We start from the raw sequence: 17,073 nt of genomic DNA on the forward strand, positions 1-17,073 counted from the left end.
GACAGCACCTTCCGCATTCTGCCACTCTGCCTCCCAGCTGCAGTGGACTACACCTGTAATCCATTTCCTCTAAACCAGGCCCCCAGCATCCTTTCTCCTTGAGTATACTTCAGTGTGGAAAATCCCTTATTCTATGACAGATACATGGCTGCCCAAATACAGCTTTACTTATGCCCTTAATTTATAGGGGATCAAATTTTAAAATATTTTCTTTTCCTAAACCAAAAGTCATTTCACCCTTCCCTCTCCCATTTATCATAGGTTTCTCACCTGTCCAATAGAACCTCTAAATCCCATTCTATTCCAAAACATTTCCAGTTAGCCCAACTTCCTTCTACCCTTTTCCCAGTTCCCAGTGAGCCCCAACCCTGCGCTTCATTGTCATCACACACATTCTTAGTCTTTGTTAGCTTCATATGGAGCTGAAAGTTTCCATTGCCAATCCTGGAGTTTGGTAAACCCCTTTTCCTTTTTCTCTGCTTCATTCCTTGAATTAAGTATCTCCCACAGAAAGGCCCATCACTGTCTCTGCCCAGTGTGGATCCTTGTGATAGGTTTGTGTTTTGTATGAACAGAAACCTCATTTTCTCCAGAGGATGAGTACTTTTAATCCCTATCATATTCCACCTCTGTACTCGCAACTGATCTTTTTCCCTCCAGTCTCATATTTGCCCCAATCCAATTTTTTTTGCCCCAATCCATTTTAGAAAAACTCTCATCCCCATAAATTGATTGCTCTTCCCCAGAATAAGCTTTCTCCCATACTCATTTTTGACAGTGGCTTTTCATGATTCTTTCTTGGTCCCTGGAATGCACCGTTCTTCCTTTCAGTTTACCTTACTCACAGGGATCATTCCTTACTTTGAGTTGTGTGCCATTCATCTAGTCTGTTGTTTATTATATTTGTTTATATCTGTATTATCTCCTTGAGAAGAAGGGGTTCTTTATACTCACCGTGTCACCTAGCACATTACAAACAGCAAATGGTAGTCAATTATTATAATTATAGAATGCTCTAAATAAAATCCCAAAAGGGGATATTAAAAAAACCATGATGCCGTAGAAACATTTGTGGAATAAGACTCTTACAGAGAAGAGCATCGTTAAAGATATACATTTTAAGTGAATGTTTTAAAAGGTGGCATTATTTGGGTTTGGTTTAAATTATTGCACCTTATTTGCTTACAGCTTTTAGGTAGCAATAGAAGTCACCCGGAAAAAAATGCAAACAAATCACTGTGTAATATTGCTATTATTCTTCAGCATTATGTATAAAAAGGCTTTCCTCTACATGTAATAGAATTAAGTTAACAGATATAAGTACTAAATATCTCTTTTTCTAGCGGAGTTTACTATTTGCTAAGAAGTACGGTAAACTGGTGGTGAAGAATCGGACAAATCTGGATTTGAATCCAGGCTTCCTCATTTATTTATTACCTGTGTGACTTTGGGCAACTTTATTTAACTGACTCCTCGTTTCCTTTTCTTGAAGAGAAAGTTATTGTGATTATTAGAGAAAATGTACTTAAAGTGCTTGATAAAATGATTTGCACCTAGGAGGTATTCAAGTAATTACAGCTTTTTAAAAAAAATTCTCCTAAGAAGGTTATTTAAGAAACTTTTAATCTGAAATCCCAAAAAGAACTCTAGTGAGATCTCATTTTGTTTAAAAAAGCTTTTTTTTTTTTTTTAACATCTTAGATTCGGTGCTGTGACTGCTGATCCCAAATCATGTTTTCTTTTCTTTTTTTTTAAGTAATTATAGCTCTTGTTTCTAAGTTGTCATTATTAAATGTTGTAGATAAAGTCCTTGGCTTTAATTTTCACAAGTTAGTTGGAGAGATATATTTACCTAACTTAATGTGATAAACAAATGACTGTTAGAGCACAGAGAAGGTAAGGATGATTCTTTAAACAACAAATAAGGGAATGTGGCATATAAATGACATTTCACTTAGGCTTTGAAGGATGATTTAAAATTTCTCCAAGAGAAAAGAAAGCTGGTGTAACAGTTTGTTCCTATACAATGGATAAGACAAATTACTGAATTAATTTTTATAAGATATGCTAAAAATAGTTCATTATGTGTTTTATACAGATTTATTGGCACTAAATAAGAGTCATTAGAAGAACAGTTAGGTTATTATGGTAGCATCATAAATGGTCTCTTCTCTACAACCCACCCCTGGCCCCTTTTTCATTTCTTCCTTTCTTCTGTTACTGATAACTGGTCAGGTCATTTTTTGGCCTAAAATCCTTTGCCTCTTCCTAACATTAATATGATGAAGTTCAAATTTTGTGGAGAATGTAAGCCCTTTTAATATCTAATTTCTAACTACTTTTCCCGTGCCTTCAACTCTTATTTTCTTGAAAATCCTTCCATATCTTGCTCTTTGCTTTGTCTGGAGTGAGGCAGACAAAGAGGGTCCCTAGTATAGGGACCCTCTTCACTGAAATGTGCTACTGACTGTTACCTAGCCTTTCCACTTACCTGCAGCTTTCCTTCATGCAACCACAAACCTTTGTACGTGTCACTGTTGATGTTTATCTTATGGTAATTATTTATGAATATGTATTCACTTGTTTAACAGATACTTGTTAGGCCTTCATCCTGTGCCAGCTGCCTTTTGACTACCTTCACTGCCGAACACTGGATGGTGAACTCTGAGGCAGACAACTTTCTTTTATTATTGTATATCATCAACCTCTAGTCAGTATAAATCTTTTTTATAGGTAGGAATTCTAAATTAGAAATGATTTCAGACAACTAAAGTTTTAAAATTACCAACATTTTAATAAGGTACAAGTTATAGACAGAAAGAGAAACCATCAAAAAGACCCTAAACTATAATCTTTTCTCTCCTCTTACCAAATAAAGAAAGAAACCAAAACAGTCTGTTGGAGGAGAAGGAAGAAAGCTTTTGAAAATAACTTTTAAATCTCATTAAAAAATCTTATTTGGTTCACATTCTTTGGGAATCAGATAAAATCTTGGACATACTCCTCGGAGGAAATACAGTTATGTGCACAAATTTTTGCATATAATTTCACTGTTTCCCAACCTCCTAACATTCTCTTCTTAAAAAATCCCTTTATTTTTGTGATGTTACTTTGAGTTTGTAAACTCTTAATAATAGTAGTTATCCCCTGATTGAAGAAATGAGTATTAGAAATCTTTTTAGTATATTGTCTGGGGATTATAGCTGGTCAGAGTATTTGTTTTCCCATACATACATGCTCCCCTGATTATGGTTACCTCGTATCTGAGACTCACAATTGACCTGGTGTTTTAGCTACTTTAAGTCTGCTCCTCAGATTTTAGCTTGCATAAGAATTACTGGAAAAGCTTGTTAAAACAGTCCTGGGCCCCACTGCCAGAGATAAATTCAGTAGGTTTGTGGGGGGCACAAGACTTTGCATTTCTAAATAAGCTCTCAGGTGATGCTGAAGTTATTAGTCTATGACTCTGCTTTTATCTGTGCTAAGTAGTCCTGTGCTAAACTAATCCTGGTTTTCTAGTACAGGAAAGCTTTCCTTATCAGATTTAAAAGGGTGTATAAAAGCTATTCTCATTGGCTACAAAGTGGTTAGGGATTTTCTGTTCTCTGCTTAGGAGAAGTGTTGTTTTAGCTCTTGAGTTCTGCTTTAATTTTTTTTTAAACCTCTACTAGTAATTGTAAAGAATTCTCTAAATGTTTATTTAATTTTACAAGTGGTAAACTGGCATTTAGCTCAAGTACTGTTTACTTCCAAGATAATTTGGATTCTGCTTCCCCTCCCTTGGCATGAATATGTTAAGATTGGAAAATGATTTAAAGAATGATGATTATTGATGACCATTCATATTATAGCAGAAATGTTATTAGCAAAAATTTTAAATTGTTTTCAACTCTTTTTTGTATTCATAATCTTTATTTGCTACTGTAATTATTTTTATATTGACACATTTTCTCCCAGTCCTTGTCCAAATGAAGATATGTTTTACACAGTTGCATAATTCACATAAATTTTGTTAATCTTTTTGTTTTCAACTCTTAACAGATGAGGAAATAATTTGCTGTGCTTTTTTTAACTCTTGCGTATTTCCTTTCTTCATCCGAAGATGAGGTACTGATCATACGAGAATATGCTTAGGGAAATACATGTCACTAGAAAATAAATAGATAAAATGGAATGTAAGTTTAAATGTTGAGTTAAACAGGGATGACAAACATTATTTTATTATTTATAGCATGATATTTTACTCAAAACTAGAAATTTAAGTATAGACTTGATATGTAGCTATAAATTAGTATGACTTATGTGTAATAAAATTAATAAAATCTCTTTTGTGTCTCCCAGCTTTCATAGCAACCGTCCAAGTAAAAGGTTTTGTATCTTTAAGAAGTATTCAGAAGATCTCAGGTAAATAGTTGATCTTTTTTCTTATGTCTATTGAAAAATTATGACTTAATAAAAATATTATATTAAAATTTTGAGATACAGTTCAAATACCCTGCAATTCACACATTTAAATTGTTCAATTAATAGTTTTTGGTATATTCACAGAGCTGTGCAGTCATCACAGTTAATTTTAGTTCATTTTTATCAGTTCAAAAAGAAACTCTGTCCCTGTTAGTGGTTATTAGCCCCATTTCCTTCCAACTCCTCCCATCCCTGTGCAACCACTAATCTACTTTCTATCTATATAGATTTGCCTATTCTGGACATTTCATATAAATGAAATGATACAATATGTGATCCTTTGTGATTCATTTCTTACCTTTAGCATAATGTTTTGAAGATTCATCCATGTCGTAGCATATATCAGTACTTCTTTTTCTTACTGCTAAATTCCATTGTATGGATATATGATAGTTTGTTTATCCATTTAGGTTATTTTAACTTTGAAGCCATTATGAGTATTGCTGCTGTGAACATTTGTGTACGCACTTTTCATTTTTTAAAATGTATATTTAGGATTAGAATTGCTGGATTATGTGATAACTCTGTGTTGAGCCTTTGAGGAACTGCCAGACTGTTCTACAAAGTACCTCCACTATTTTACGTTCCCATCATTAGTATATGATGGTTCCAGTTTCTCCATGTATTTGTCAGCACTTGTTAGTATCTCTTTTTTATTATAGCCATCTTAGTGGGTGTGAAGTGGTATCTCACTGTGGTTTGTTAAAAAATTTTTTCTAACCTGATGTTGAGGTACTCAGTTTGGAAATCTAAATGATTATTGCTGGATATTGCAGAGTTCTAGTCAAGTTATTATATCCTTAGACTAGAGGTTTAATTAGTCTGCACTCTCTTGATAGATTTTTTTTTCAGGGGTGACCAGTGGTGTCAAGATGAAATGTTTGTGCATTTGCATTGTAAAATGAGGACAAAAAATAAGACTCTCCAATAATATTTGAATAATAAAACATACCTAAAATACCTGGCAAAGTGACTAACATTTTTTCAGTTTTAAAGTCAATTTCTTAAATCTGATATTCTTGAAATTAGTATGATGTAGTCTATAATTCTTTTCCTTTTTCAAATAAAGAGAAGTGTACAACTTGCTTATTGTGCTGAAAGAACTGTTGATGAATATTTCTAAGGACATTGATAGTTAACTTTGGTTTTACCACACATTAACTCAGAATTCAGTGAACACCATTTTTTCCATGTTTTTCTGAATTCTTTGGACCCCATTTGCTTCTTTTGTTCATGTTACCATTGCTACTTGAAATACCAGTGTCTTTGCTGCACCAAGCTAATATATGCAGATAAGGTTAGTCACTTGTTTTGATATTGGTGGTTAGCGGAAAAGATGAAAGAGGTGATGATTATGTCTCAGGACCTTTGTACTCATTATTCTCTGTGACTAGTTTGTTCTTCCCTAGGTTTCTCTGTGGTTATCTCCTTTATCTCTTTTAGGTCTTCTATTCTGATGACTGAGTCTTTCCTTGACCACTTGATTTAAATGGTATTCTCTCTCTTATGCTCTAGCCCAGCACTCTTTATCTCCTTTCTATGCTGCATTTTTCTCTAGATCATCTTTTATCACCTGATACATTGTATACTTTATTTTCTGGGTTCTCTCACTAAAATTTGTGTGGTTTGGATTTTTGTTTATGCCAGACATTGATAGGTGCCTGGCACATGGTAGGCACTCAGTAAATATTTGTTGAATAAATTAATGTATATATTGAAAATGACTTATGTAGACAGTAGGTCCTGTCTATGCTGTTGGACCATTAGCTTACAGAGAGAGAATATTTTGACTCAGTTTAAAAAATACATTGGTACTAATTTAAAAACATTTACTGAATTGAAGGAGATAAAGTAAGTTATATTAGATGTTGTCTTTACTGAAAATTTTTTATAAAAATGAAAAGGGTTTTACTGCTTTCAAAAGATGAGATTTTAGATAGCTTTTTACCTCACTGTTGTCAAGCTCGGTGGCGTGTTTGGTTTTTAAGTGAATTACATGATTTTAAAGATCTGGGATGGTTTTTCTGTCAACTTGAATAGGTCTCAAGTTGAAAATTTTTTTATTTCTGTGACTGGAACACAGCATACTTAAAATTTTATAGAACAGTAACTTTAGTAATTATTCTTTTATTGGAATGGAATATACATTCTTTAGCTATTATGCATTTATTAGGTACGTAATGTAGCAGGTCCTATAAAGATTTAACAATAATAATGAACAAGTCTTGGAACCAGCCTCCAGAGAATGTACAGATTATTGAATGGGAGATAAAGGGTGAATGTCCATAACTACAGTAAAGTAAGGGGGATTTTAATAAATGCAATCAGGGTTATTTTTTTCAAATGGGGAGAGATGACTTTGCTTAGAATTATCTGCATAGGTGTTACTTTACTTGGCTTTAGAGGATGAGTATTGTTCATATCGATAGAAGAGGTACAGGGGCATTGAGTTGGAATGGCCTGAATAAAGGTACAGAAGTGAAAAAGTAAAACTCATACAGAGGAAATGGTGGTAATAAATGTATATATTTATGGAGCATCTAAGTTCATATAATAGTAATAAAATTGAAATCTGGGTTAGTAGTTTTGAGCTTAGAACCAGATTGGGAAAGCATTGAAACTAACGCTAAGGAGTTTAAGACTTATTGGAGGTCACTGGAGAACCTTTGATGTTTTTATATAAAATTGAGTGAAATTGGAGCAAAGCTGAATTTCTTCTCAATTTCAACAATAGGGTGAGTTATTGATACATGAATCCTATAGCTTAGAACTTCTGTGGCAGTTATGAATGATCTAGTAAGGACCTGAGTTAAAATGATAAGGTAGTATTACATCATCTTTAAGTAATTAGGCTCTTGAATGAAAGTACTCAGTTTCAAACCCAGCCCTGACCTTTACCACCTCTATGCCCTTGGTAGATGACTAAGCTAACTCAATCCTGTATGAAAAGGTGATAACTTATAGCACCTACCTTTTATGGGTTTGTTTAAGATTTAGCTGAGATGATATGCCTAAAACTGTTAGACTAGCACAGAATTAGTACTCAATGAATTGTTAATATGAAATGCTTGACATATTGACTGTTTAAGGAAGAAGAGATGGAGGTAACTATAGGTTGAGCTTATTTGTCAGAGGAATTGGCATAAGAAAGGCCAATCAGGATGAGTTAATTTTGGAAGGAAATACATGCATGATTTTAGCTTTATGAAGGTCATTTTTTTATGTGCCAGTGTGACATCTAAGGGTAAATATGCAGCATACTGTTAGACTAGAGCTTCAGGGGAGAAGTCAGTCTAAGGTATGTTATTTGTATTTATATATTGGTAAAACACTTAAAATTTTAAAATATATGATAAACTTCAAAACTGTATTTATGCTTCATTAATAAACTGACAATAAAAATGATCACATTACATAATTCTTTTTCACCTAAGCAAAAATAATTTATTAGCAGGATTCCAAAGAATCTCATGGACCCCTAGAAGAAAGAACTACAGGCGGAATATATAAGGGAAACAGAAAGCCATTAGTTACTAATGTGGCTTCTTTCTAGTCTGAGCTGCTGAAGCAGGATGATCTTGTCTTTACTGTTTTCTCTGGATGTGGGTTCCATTCTCCTTTGTGCAAACAAGCTTTCTCTATCAATGACCCAAACATAGCATTCCCAGCCTCCCACATTTTCCCACATCAAGAAATTTGATTATAAATCCCAGTTACAAGAAAAGGCTTGAGTTAGACATTCTGCCCCTGGTCCAATTAACTATGTCCAGTGAAATAGGTATTTAACTGTTACTTATCATTGAGACTACTTTTAGTGTCTGTGAGGGCAGTTTGTTAGTAAAAAAGACATATAATTAATTATTAAATTTAAGTATTTAAATCTTAACTTTCCTTAATCTTAAAAATAATCCATTTAGAAATCTAGTACTTTTTAATAATTACTTTAAAGAAGGCTTATTAAATCACTTTAATTAATGTTTGATAAAGTTCATTTAAGCTGAACAGACTAAATTTTTCAAAACTGTCTCTTTACCATTCACTTAACTTTAAAAGATTTAGCATAATTTATATGTTTAGTATACTTGATTTTCTTTTAAACAGTTCTTCAGATGCTTGACCCACAGCTCCCAAGTGCTTAACTCTAATAAATATGATAAATTAAACAAGTGGCTTTCTAAGTTCCCTGAAACATTTACATATTTCTGAGGCTTAATAATATTTTTAAATACATTTCAGCTAAAAACTAAAAATTTAAACACATTTTAAACTAGAATCTTAAAAACAATTTTACATACTGTAATATGGCAGTTATGTTTAAATACTTCAAATAACGAATGCTACTCAGATTGATCCAGTAAGGATAAAAACTATTCCTGAGTTCAACAAAAAGTATTGATGACTGTGGGAATTGTTTCCTAACTTTTTTGAAAATTTATTATCATTATACATTTCATTTAAGAACTACGGCCCTCAGTGAAGTTTTGTTAAAGGATCAAGTAGTTTAGGCCCCAGCAAGTGGCCAGTTCACAGTACTGGGATGACGAGGAACTCAAGTTTTGGACTTCAGTAGTGAATTAACTTCTTCAGTTAATTCAGTGTTAAATGAGAATAATATCAACCTTGGATGCTGGTGGTGAGAATTTAAGTAATATATCAGAAAATCTTTAACACATAGTACACAATGATAGCAGCTATAATATGATCTGTTTTTAAAGCCTTCGTATTTCTAATTTTTTCTTCACCTAGATAAACACTAGATAAAAGCTCCATTAGAGCACATATGTATTTTTTACCATCATTATATTCAAAATACAGTACAATAGTAGTACAGTATGTATAAAGACAGCCTTAACAAACATAGATTGACTAATATATATATACAGTACATTTATATATATTGTACTCTCACTATGCAGATGGGCGTAGGCACTTGTCATAGTGACACACATTAGTGGAGCCAAGACTGCACTGTGGTCTGTTGACTCTTAGCTTTTAGCAACTGGTATTAGAGAAAAAAGTTTGTAAAAGCAAAAATACTTTTTGTAAATAAGTGGTAGCATAATTTGAATATGACTGTGCCATTTTCTAGAGAATCATTTCAGTTATATCAAGTTAATATAACAAAAATGAGAGTGACAGTTATGACACAGAAAGCAAGCCATGGAAAAATAATCATTGAACTGGTGTATGGATTTTCATAAAAGATAAAAACCTTTTATACTATTTGCTTTGTTTTTTATAGGGGCATTACTCTAGTGTGCCTTAATTGTGATTTCCTAACTGATGTTTCTGGCTTAGATAACATGGCTACACACTTAAGTCAACACGAAACTCATGCCTGCCATGTTGTGTTACAGAAAGGTACGTATATATAATTGTGTTGCTTTGGATTTTTGACATTTATTCCAGTATTTTTGGTCAGCCACACTGTGCTTTACTAAATCGTTATTCTCACTCATTATATTTCATATACTGTTTTAAATATAAAACTTTTCTTCTGATTTCAGTTTCTGTTTGTATCCCAACTTCTGAACATCTTTCTGAGTAAGTTTAATTTTTATTCAGTGCATTTTACTTTGATGGATTTTAGCACTATTGCATATTACATTTTTAAATGTATCATTAATAGAAATGAAAAATATTAAAGTATTTGTTTTTTTTTTTTTTTAAGCTGCTTGTTGAAATAGGTTCCTGCTCTATGGAGCTCGTGACCTGGTGCAAGACAAGTTGGAATTTCCTAAGTTCAAAGTTCTGAGATGTTTTCTTACACAAAGGCAGTTAAGCAGCCAAGTTCATGACACTAGCAATCATTATTCAGCTCTTTTCAGCTTCAAATGGGACTAGAGTCTTATTCCACCTTATCTTTGTGTCAGGTTGACATATCTTAACATACGTTTTTTTCTCCAGTTGGCTCTCTCCAAAAATAGCTTTTGTTGCTCTGGTCATTTCTTTGCTTAAAATAATTTGTGTTTTTCTCTGTATACTTGCCTTCAGATAAATACATTCTAAATGATGTGGCTGTTTGTCTTTTTGTCTGTTTTGTCTGCTTTCTTAATTTCTTATAAGTCTTAAGTTTTTAGGCCAGATGATTGTCTTTTTCCTCATTTGTTGTCTGTCATTGTGCTATTTTTCTTATTTTTCAGATGGAGAAGCAGCCCAGAGATTTCAAAAAATGTCCAGTGTACACCTGGACAGTGTCCGCCTTCGATGGACACAACTGATGCCTGTTCTCTCTTTCCAAGGAATGTGACTAATTTGACTGTGGGACCTGCTCTAGGTTGTGGTCTCAAGAAATCAGATCTTGGGGAGACTCCCTTCCTTCATGGCTGGCCTTCCGTAAGGCTGATGCTGATATAGCCAGAGATGATCTCAGGGCCCACCAAATTGAGCACAACTTACCACTGGGGCTTTAGCTCTTGCTTTTAAGTTTGTGGGTCACATCTGGCCAAGAAAATCAAATCTATGCTTCAACCTCGAAGCTGAAGTTTAGTCATTTTGGCTGCTACCCTTTAATCTTCCTCTAGCATGAATGCATCCAAGGAATACAAAAGCTCTGGTTGTTAGGAGACCATGGTTATTTTCATGTCCTTGGAACAGCAGGTCTTTACAGTTATGTTCCAGAATTTCATTTATTCTTACTGTTACTCAAAATACATTATGCAATAGTAACTTTATAATTTTTCAGCAATACCACTTCTCAGATTTATTATTTTTTAAAAATTTAGGCTAATTTTGATAGCTTGGTTTTATGTTCCCCCAATTTACTGATGTCTATTTTATGTTGTCTATTTTTATATTCTTTTCTTTAAAACTGTTGTTTAGTGTTTGCTTTGTTTTATTAAGAACTCCAAGATTTAAAAAAAAAAAAAGGACTCCAAGATATTCCCTAGAGTTCTCTACAGATTTCCTATAGCTGCTTATTTATACCTTTTTAATTTGGCTTTTTTCAGGCCATTAGACATTATTATGTCCTCTGTCTTATTTTAGGATTATTATTAATATTTTCTTAATAATTATGAGTTCTAGGGTATAAAGAATTGACAAAACCTCTTCTTGAAGACCTTAAAACAAGTATTAAAGTTACTATTTATATACCTAATATATAATATCTACTTAGCCATTAATAGTTCCTTTGGGTAATAGTAACATTAAAAAATATGGGGACCAATAATGCAGTTGGTTCTATCAGATATAAAATATATTTCCATATATATATATATATTTTTTAAAGTTGATACTTGTTTATTTTAGTTATATTAAACAGTTCTGATGCTATTATTTTCTTTTAATAAAAAATTCTGTTGTTTAAGTGCCTCAGGAATTATTTACTAATAAAGAACTTCATCTGAAAGCTGTAGATTTAATCATGTAAATAGGAATATTGCTTTGTCTCATGGAGGCCCTGTTATTTGGCCTGCAGACCGAAAGCTCTTTCTACTTAGTGCATCTCACATTTTTTTCCTTCAGCACAATTGAAAGGTCACTATTTATACTATACCAATTTACTGAATTTTAATGACATGCAGAATACCTTTTGTGGCATTAGTTGCCATAAGAGCTAGGCAGGCTCTGATAGTATGACTTGATCTTTTTTTTTTAAACTCTAAAATTAGAACTTCCTCAGTTTTACTTTGAAACAGATTTAAAATCAATTTAGATGACTACTTATTATGTAGTGTGCTCCTTGCAGTCAAAAAAGTTGTACCCATTAGTTTTAAATTTCCAAACTAATTTCTGCTATAAATGAATGATTTTTTTCAAAAGCTCTGAAAGTAGCTAGTTTCTTAGTAGATAGTCTGGTGTTATGCTAGTCTTTATTTCCTTATCTGTCTCTAGAAAGTTTCATCATTCACCCTTTTTCTACCCAGTTTTTTAAAATATACAAAAATTATGTCCAGAAATAATGTCTTTATTACATTTTTAATATAAATTCCTTTTTCATTTACAGGTATTTATTCTACCTTGATTATAGTTCAAAAATATAAGTAACTACATTCTTGGTACTGCTTGGTGTTCTTCCATATGACTATAGTATTATCAAGTTCATTTTCTTAAAGCTTAAACTCTTGAAGTTCTAGCACCTATAACTTCCTTTTTAAAAAGCTGGTTTAAATAAAACACTTAAGGCAGTTCGTACAAAACTTCCTTATTATAGACAGTTGGTTCAATTTTAATTTGGTGCTAACAGGTTTTAGCTTGAGTCTTATCACTTGTTGCCATCAAATTTTCTAAATAGTTTATTCACCTGATTAGAAATTGCCATGTCTTGCATGTATGCTTTTGGTTACCAGTAAATAAAAAGTGATACTGGTTCAGTTTGATTCCATCACCATTCTAAGAAAAAATGACTCCTAAACTACAGAAACTTGGATTCTTGTCCTGTTTTTGTCATGTTTTGGCAAAACACCTCATCTCTTGGGGCCTCATTTATTTATTCAGTGACTACTTCTTGAATATCTCCTTTGTGCCTGGCGCTGTTCTAAGCGCTAGAAAAGTGGGCTGAAACCTCTGCCCTCACAGAACTGACATTTTAGTGGTAAAAGACAGACAATATAAAGTAAATAAAATACATAGTATGTCAGATAGTGGTCAATACTATGGAGAGAAGTAAAGCAGGGAGGTGGGATAAGGAGAATTGGGTGGGAGTTTGGAGGCTGCTGTTTAAAATTTGGTAATCAGGGAAAGACTCACTGAGAGATGACATTAGAGGGAAGACCTGAGGAAGAACTGCAAGGAGACTGGTTTGGCCACAAATGAGTGATGAGGAGGAGGAGTGGTTGGAGATGGGACCTGCAGGGTGATGTGGGCCGTGTGTATAGGACCTTACAGACCGTTCATTGTAAGGAATGTGGCTTTTACCTTGAGATAAGAAGCTGTTAGAGGATTTTGAATAGAGGAGTGTTTTATACCTCAATAAAACCCACAATCAATAAAAAACCTTTAAATACAGAAGAGGTTCTGTATTTACCCTAGCTGCTATTTTAGGAATAAACTATAGAAGACCTTTATGAGTTTAGGGGGGGTGTTCTAGGCTGTAAATATCATTTAACTTTTGAAATGTCATGGGAATGAATACAAGTAAAACTGGAGAAAATTGAATAAAATTGATGTATTTTCTCACTGTGAACATCCTGCTTATACGTTTGTGCTATGATTTTGTACTATAAGACATTATTGAGGAAACCGGACAAAGAGTACATGGAATCTGTCTATATTATTTCTTATAATTGCATGTGGATAGACAAATATCCCCCAAATTAAAATTCAGTGAAAAAAGTCGTGGGACTCTATGAGATCACCAAAAGGCACAGAAGAGAGACAGAGTCAGGGCAAGGTCCACAGGCTGAGCTCTGGGGAATCTGACCATAAAAGGTTAGGGAGATGAGAAGAAATTGGTAAAGGAAACGGAGAAGGAGTGGCCAGTGATATGGGAGGAAGACCAGGGGAGTGATGGTATCCTTGGCACCTTAGTTACCCTGTTTGTAAAATGTGAGTGCTGACTTATTCTGGAGTTCTGGGAGTCTGTTATTACTTATTGGTTATATTTACATGCCATAATTCGTAACATGTTCTTATGACAAGATGAATTTAGGATGCCACAATCCTTATCCCCAGTAGCAGAAACAGGGGCTCTTTGACCTTGAGAAAAATGTTCACATTATGCCTCAGCACATTTAACTATTTCATATACTCTTGTGAAAGTAGTTCTCTTACCCTTCTGTTAAAGAAGGTAACTAGGTTAGCTTTCCACAAACTCAGTACTGTAGAACTAATGTCCGTAATTTATAAGGGAGAATGTTTCCATGGCTGGATAAATTTAGGCAATGCAAGTTAAAGTTAAATTGGTTCTTTAATGTGGGATTTTTCATGCTGTATGTGGTTTGTGAATGTCTAAGAGAATATTTATTTGACCTTAGATTTTTTTTTCTTTGAATAATTACAACTTCTTAATCTCCACAGAATAGTGTGTAGAATACTGATCTGGAGTAATCCTTCTTCAGATTTTATGAACTGGGAAATAAAAAGTAATTGGGTAAGATGTTGCCTAAGATGGATTCCTAGACATTTCATTTATATTTATTAATCATTTGTAAGGTGGAATTTACAACTAGATGCTAGAAGTGTCCATTTTATTATTTTTAGAAATTAGAAGATACCCTTATTATTATGTTTGTAAAATCTAATAAATGCATAACAGGGAAAGACAAGTTATTAGCTTGTCCTGCCTCGGATTATAGCAGCAAGGGATTTTTTGTTTTTGTTATTGGAGGATATGGTTACTTTACATGATTTCACCCTAAGAAGCTTAAAAATCTCTTTTATTTCTAGCTTCTCTCTGTAACTCCTTATGCTTAGCTTATCAGTCTACCCACTTACCTACTTTTCTTGAGACTATTACTATTTTCAGCCTTTTATTATCTGTTAAGGTGTTTTCTATAAGTCTTACTTTCCACTTAAACAGCTTCAGGAGGTCCTCTTTGACCCTAAGATTAGGAGGTTGAGCCAGATTATTTTAAACCCTCTCAGACCCTTAAAGGTACAATGTGGTAAGTGGTTAAAGAGCACAGGGTCTGCAGTTGATGGCCTAGTTTGGAGTTCCTACCCTGCTGTTTACTAAAATGTGTGTGGCATGGGTAGGGTACCAGACTTCTGTGCCTCATTCCTCACTTGTATAACACAGAGAAACAACAGTACCTGCTCATGAGGTGCAGAGATAATTAAATGAGTCGGTGTACGTATATAGTACTTAAAAAGTGATTGGCACATAGGAAGCTAGTGTAAAGTTATCACTGTTACTATTATTTTACTATTCTTCATAATTTTACTTCTGCCTGCATGTTATGCAGATAGAATTATCCTAATCTTCAGACTACTTTTCATTCTAACCTTATACCATTTTCACAGATCATTTCTCTTAACTTTCTTTTTCTAACCCAGTAAATCTTTCTTAAGAGCTATCATTTGAAGCAAGTATTAGTCATAACATGAGATCTTTTTGGTGTCTAAAACTCAATAAACTTGTATTTTTAGGGAATATCCATGAATGCCCATAGTTTCATTTTAATCATAGCTGTCTTTTATAAGCAGTATTTTCCCCTAAATTTTACTGCCTTACACTGACCACGCAGGTTCACCTCACACTTCAGCCCACCTCTCCGACTGTGAGATTCTTTTACAGCCTCGCTCCAGTCACTTTGGTCTTTGACTGCCTGGAAGAGCTCACCTTCCTGTGCAGACTTGGAGAGGCTACTGCGCATCTCCTTTTCTCTATCATTGATTGAAATGTGGGAACCTACTGTTTTTAATCCTCCACACTGAAAAATATCTTTTTCTTTTATCTCCAAGAACTACGGTGTAGAGAAAGGAGTACAGCTTTGAAATAAGGCAGTCCTAGGTTTAAATCCTGGTTGTATATCTACCCAGCTTTGTAACCTTGTGAAAGTAACTTTACCTTATCTTCCTCATCAGTGAAAGGTGTGTAATAATTCTTTGCAGAGAGGATAAAAGAAATAGAGATAATGTGTGGATGTTAAGTTATTGATTTAAGCAATTCAAATTATTTTAATAGTTAATTAAAATTACTTGGCACTGACCTGACAAAGTAACCATTCAGTAAATGCATGTTGGTGGTACCATTGCTCCTGCTGCTGCTGCTTTGCTGCTCCAGCTCCTACTACTGTTCCTGCTGTTAAGACTGTTATCACTGCTGCTACTGGTAACAGGAGACCTTAGGCACTCTGTACCTGTGGAATCCTCTCATCTTTGAGAGTTTTAGTGGCAGTCCGTCTGTTCTGTGGTTATTTGTAATTTTGGCTCATAGTTCACAGATCTTGGAGTACATTCCTCCAAGCTGCTGGATGAATGGCATTTTATTGCAGTGTTAAATTGCACCTCATAAAATTCTCAAAGGTCAGAACTGAATGTAATTGTGACTTTTCCTGTCTACACACTATGAAACAACACCCTTATTGAAAACTAGTACATAATCCTCTTTGCTTAGGAGGAAAAATTTTCTTGAGCTTACAGAATCTCTCTTCTAAAGAAAACGTTTTGTTAATTATTACCAGTCTTTCATTTCCAGTAATCTTGGCTACTTTACCTAATAGTACTAAGTTTATGAAAATGTATAGTTGTGCTACTTAGCAATAGCAAAATAGCTTTTTCTTTTGTAGACGTCTGAGAAAAGAGTTAACAGGAAAAAAAAGCAAACTGATCTCATCTATGAGATACATGGAATTCATTTTCAGCTTGTTTCCTTCTCTAAAATTTTGAAATGTAACTGAAATTGGAGATGATGGATCATGTCCTTAGATTCTGTTATCCTACCGTGGACATTACTGCCTCAAACCAAATCTTTGGTAACTGTAAAATAGTTTTTGCTTTTCGAAGTGGATACGATATATTTGCCCTACAGTCAGTAGGTAGGAGCCGTACATCAAAATACAGTGGTAAGCAGGGAATAATGGGAGACCCATTGACTGGGAAAGATAAATGAAACTTCAGTATAGTTCTTCATTTAGGACAAACTCTATCTACTTCAACCAGTGACTGTGAGGTTACTATCATTTTTTCAGTCTCCTAGTTCTGAGGATAGTCGCTTATAAATTA

The 17,073-nt window shown here is 33.8% G+C and overlaps 1 protein-coding gene across 7 annotated transcripts in view; it reads left to right on the plus strand.

The window, feature by feature from the left end:
* Positions 1 to 17,073, plus strand: part of ZNF280D (zinc finger protein 280D) — a 146,507-nt gene that overhangs the window by 102,043 nt on the left and 27,391 nt on the right. For 6 of the 7 annotated variants that reach the window (XR_010380846.1, XM_031452672.2, XM_031452669.2 and 3 more), the window contains 3 exons: positions 4,342 to 4,404; positions 9,707 to 9,825; positions 9,972 to 10,008. Coding sequence is in view for 6 of the 7 variants with exons in the window: in XM_031452672.2 (XP_031308532.1) it covers positions 4,342 to 4,404; positions 9,707 to 9,825; positions 9,972 to 10,008 (219 nt within the window). In the remaining variant the exon portion in view is untranslated. Of the gene's footprint in view, positions 1 to 4,341; positions 4,405 to 9,706; positions 9,826 to 9,971; positions 10,009 to 10,135; positions 11,624 to 17,073 lie in introns of those variants that run through there. The other variant, XM_064485567.1, reaches the window with a different exon arrangement.

The sequence above is a fragment of the Camelus dromedarius genome, chromosome 5, assembly GCF_036321535.1.
Source record: "Camelus dromedarius isolate mCamDro1 chromosome 5, mCamDro1.pat, whole genome shotgun sequence".
NCBI lineage: Eukaryota > Metazoa > Chordata > Mammalia > Artiodactyla > Camelidae > Camelus > Camelus dromedarius.